This window comes from Lolium perenne, chromosome 6, assembly GCF_019359855.2.
Source record: "Lolium perenne isolate Kyuss_39 chromosome 6, Kyuss_2.0, whole genome shotgun sequence".
Taxonomy (NCBI): Eukaryota; Viridiplantae; Streptophyta; class Magnoliopsida; order Poales; family Poaceae; genus Lolium; species Lolium perenne.
The window spans coordinates 255,185,419-255,189,110 of NC_067249.2; the positions used below are offsets into that span (position 1 = coordinate 255,185,419).

The window sequence follows — 3,692 nt, forward strand, 5'->3', positions numbered from 1 at the left end:
TAGTAAAAAAATATTTAGAAGTGTCAACAAAAATTTACAAAAACTTCCACATTTACATCTCCATAATATATGTGAGTTCACCAAGTTTCACGATTCATGGGTCTATGTAAAAAGGTTAAAATTTATCTTATGAATAGTCTTATTCTTAGCACTGAATTTTGTATTTTTTACGCGGACCACATGACAAGTCGATTTTAGCTGAAATAACTTTGTGAGCACGTGAAGATGTACGTGTGAATTTTTTTACTTCAGTTTTTTTTGGAATTTCAAAATATGTATAAGATGCATTTGAAAATAAAGCAAGCATATGCTCCCATGTTCCAAAACACCACTCCCTTAATTGATCGTATTTTGTAACTTTGGTTCTATAAAATGAAACAGGGCTTAAAAAAAAAACAGGGAGCTATTCTCCCCGTGAATCTGAAAAAAATCTGTGTATATGCCCGTTCGGAGCCCTACATTTTTCAGGCGTCTGTATCTGTATCTGTATCTGTATCTGTATCTGAATCTGAATCTGTATCTGTATCTGTATCTGTATCTGTATCTGTATCTGTATCCTCCCCCTCTCTCTCTCCGGCTTTCTCCCCCCACCGCCTGCGCCACTTCAATCGCCGCCTCCTCCCGCCTCCCACCACCGCGCCGCCGTAGGCTTCCGAAATCGATGGTGGGTTGATCCCGCCGCGCCGCCTTCTACCGGCCGCATGCGAGTTGCCGCACTCCCGAGCTTGAGCACGTCGGAGATTCGTCTGCTCTCCCGTTGTGGTGTAAATTGAGGAGGATTGGGACTTAGTTGTCTCGCTCTCCTTCTTCCCCGCGGCTGCCGGCGCCTGGAGCTCCGGCGTGTCCACGGGTGCATTCATCTCTTCTCTTTCCCCTGTTCGATTTGCTGGCGCTACATTCGGCGACGGAATCCCCATCTTTCCTCCCGTTTCTGCTCATTTCTCCCCCGCTCACGCAGCACCTGCGACCTGTTCGGCGGAATGTCCAAGAAGGCTACGGCAGGCGGCAAGGATCGCTTCGGCGACCTCACCGACGACCTCCTCGGGCATGTGCTGTCATTTCTTCCGCTGGAAGATGCCCTGCAGACCTGCGTGCTAGACACCAGGTGGCGCAACCATTGGAGGCACACTGCCACCCAGGATTTCATCGTTGGCAACAGGTCAAGTTCCCTGAGCTGCGAGCGTCTCAAACAGTTGGTGAAGCTATTCATCCACCTCCGTGGAAGCTCACCTCTCGACGAGTGCAATATCGATGTCTGTCGCGATGATGATGAGAAGGGCACATACAGAAACACTGAGCTTTTGATCGCGTATGCTCTAGAGTGCCAAGTTAGGGAACTCCTAGTCACTGTTGATTACTTCGGGGAGGGTCAACGGAAGCTCCACAAGCCTCTCATCTCTCAGCACTTAAAGACCATACACCTCGAATGGGTTAAGCTACAATGCTCTGCTCTGAATTTCTCGCGCTGCCCGGTATTAGAGGATCTAAAGATGCGACATTGCATAATTTATGCACACCGGATATCATCCAAATCGCTGAAGCGTCTGTGCATTACCGGCTCTTGTTGCTTCGCAGAGGATGTCCACACTCGGATTTTTGCTCCCAACCTTATCTCACTGCAACTTGATGGGTTTGATGGCTTTCCTCCTTTCATCGAGTACATGCCATTCTTGGTAGCAGCTTATGTTGGGCTTCATGATAACTGCTTCGATTTCTGTCGCGAGAGTGATGAGTGTGGTTGTTATGATTGTCCTGTTTCCGAGGGTGTTCTCAATGGGTTGACCAATGCTGTCAATTTGGAGTTTGTATCTGAAAATGGAATGGTATATTTGCACTTACTGCCTCTTTTACTCTTACTGTCATATTCCACCCACAGTTCCCCTTGTAGTATGTCTATTTTCATTACCACAGTTTTGGTATTTTTATGTCTATACCAACAGCTCTCAAATCAATGAATTAACAACATAGTATACCCTGGTTGGATAAAATGTGATATTTGCGGGGCTTAAGTTTTTTTTTTTTGCCTTTTCTTAGTTACTTTTGAAATTAGAATTATCTGACAAAATATCCTACTAAGTACTAACTTAACTTAACTATTTTGTCATCTAAAGTCTCACGGTTCATTTCTTTTTCATTTACAATTTGTCCAGTTTAGCCACTTGTGGTGTTCAGAATGGTTCCCCATATTTGACAAACTAAAGACTCTGTTACTCAATGAGTGTTTTATGGCTAGTGATCTAGTTTGCATTCTCAAACACACTCCAATCCTTGAGGTGCTCACTCTTCAGCTTGGTAAACCTAAGGTATATCCACTATATATAAAGATGTCGTATTTGTAAGGAAATTATAATGTATATTCTATTTATCTTAATGTTTTGTACCATAGATACTCATTAGAGTAACAGAGTCCCAAGAAACGGTGGAACAATCATTTGTGTGTGCACACCTTGAGCTTGTCAACATTGAATGTAGAAAGGTTGATGAGAGGATTCGCAATATTTTGAAGATCTTGAGTACATGTGGCATACCTCGTGGGAAAATTAGCATCAAGGACCTATTTTCTTGCTCAAATCGTGAGTTACCTTTGTCATTCTTCATGATATATATCCTTCTGCTATACTTGTTCTATCATGTCTTCTGTAATTACACAACAAATTAGAGTTTATGGCACCCCTTAAAAATCCTTCAATATTTGGCATACACTATCCATTAGTACGTTGATCACATGCTGATGGACTTCAAAATGGTTGTTAAGTTTCAGGTAATTTAATTGCTCTGTATTTTCTGCTGATAATATGATAGTTACCACACATTGCCGTCGTGTCTGTTCCATCCATGCAAAATCATTTTGGGCTTGTTCCTGTGCTTTTTTACTGTTAAAGTACTGATGGAAATAGCAACTCTTCGTGTCTTGAAATTCTATTTTTTCTTTGCTCTTGTTCATATTCCACTTTACTAACAATCTTAAACTGATGGGTGGTAGAGTCAGGTGCCTCGTTGTTTTCCCTGTTGTTACTAGCCTGTTGTCAGTTTGATGAATATAGATTGATGGGGGACATAGATTGCATTCATACCACAGTACTATTGGAAGTAAAATCCCTCGAGTCTTGTGGCGTCTGAATGGTCATACATATTGCTCTCACAAGGCTAAACTTGTGTTAACAAAGAAATTTGGCCAAGGCCAATTTGATTTTTTTTAATAGAAATTTAGTCGACTTGCATGATAGTTCCTCTATGTCAAACTGCTAGCCAATCTATTCTCCCATCTATATTAGTCGAGGGCATTTTGGATGTCAGAACTAAACTTATTCCATTGCCATGTTTTGTGCAGGCTTTAGTTTTCAGAAGGCTCGGCAGTCGCAGCTTCCCTCTACTGCGGCACCAGTCGCTGCAGTTTCTACCATTGATGGCACCTGAGATGCGTCCCCCCTTGTGACATTGGTCTAAAGCCTTCTATGTTTGTCCGAATAAGTCTACAATGGTGGTCCTGTTGTCTGTTATCGCCGCATTTGGTTTCCAGCTTCCTATCTTCTAGAAACGTGCTGAAAATCCGGGTCGATTGGTTGTTTGCTGGTGACTCATTATAATGGTTTCCAGTGGGTTGAAGTCGTAGTGTCATGGTTGGTCAGAATATTACTATGTTCTGTTGTCAGTAATGGGAATTTGATTCTGTGTGCTCCCTTTTGACATCA

General features: G+C 42.6%; 1 protein-coding gene across 3 annotated transcripts; it reads left to right on the forward strand.

The window, feature by feature from the left end:
• The first annotated feature begins 540 nt into the window (after positions 1 to 540).
• On the forward strand, positions 541 to 3,692 carry LOC127305242 (F-box/LRR-repeat protein At3g59250). Of its 3 annotated transcripts, none has more exons than XM_071821231.1 (5): positions 541 to 1,823; positions 2,151 to 2,303; positions 2,387 to 2,492; positions 2,523 to 2,573; positions 3,332 to 3,692. In XM_071821231.1, the coding sequence occupies exons 1-5, from the start codon at positions 981 to 983 to the stop codon at positions 3,415 to 3,417; spliced, it is 1,239 nt and encodes a 412-aa protein (XP_071677332.1). In that variant the 5' UTR covers positions 541 to 980; the 3' UTR covers positions 3,418 to 3,692. The 3 variants fall into 3 exon arrangements, with proteins under 3 accessions (XP_071677332.1, XP_051191602.1, XP_051191601.1); XM_051335642.1 differs by having other exon boundaries at positions 544 to 850; positions 959 to 1,823; positions 2,387 to 2,573; XM_051335641.1 differs by having other exon boundaries at positions 544 to 1,823; positions 2,387 to 2,573.

Excerpts from the sequence above, each read along its gene's own strand:
- LOC127305242 (XM_051335641.1), top strand. The coding sequence starts at position 981 with ATGTCCAAGAAGGCTACGGCAGGCGGCAAGGATCGCTTCGGCGACCTC. Across the intron at positions 1,824-2,150 it reads TTGTATCTGAAAATGGAATG|TTTAGCCACTTGTGGTGTTC; the intron begins GTATATTTGCAC and ends CAATTTGTCCAG. Across the intron at positions 2,574-3,331 it reads CCTATTTTCTTGCTCAAATC|GCTTTAGTTTTCAGAAGGCT; the intron begins GTGAGTTACCTT and ends TGTTTTGTGCAG.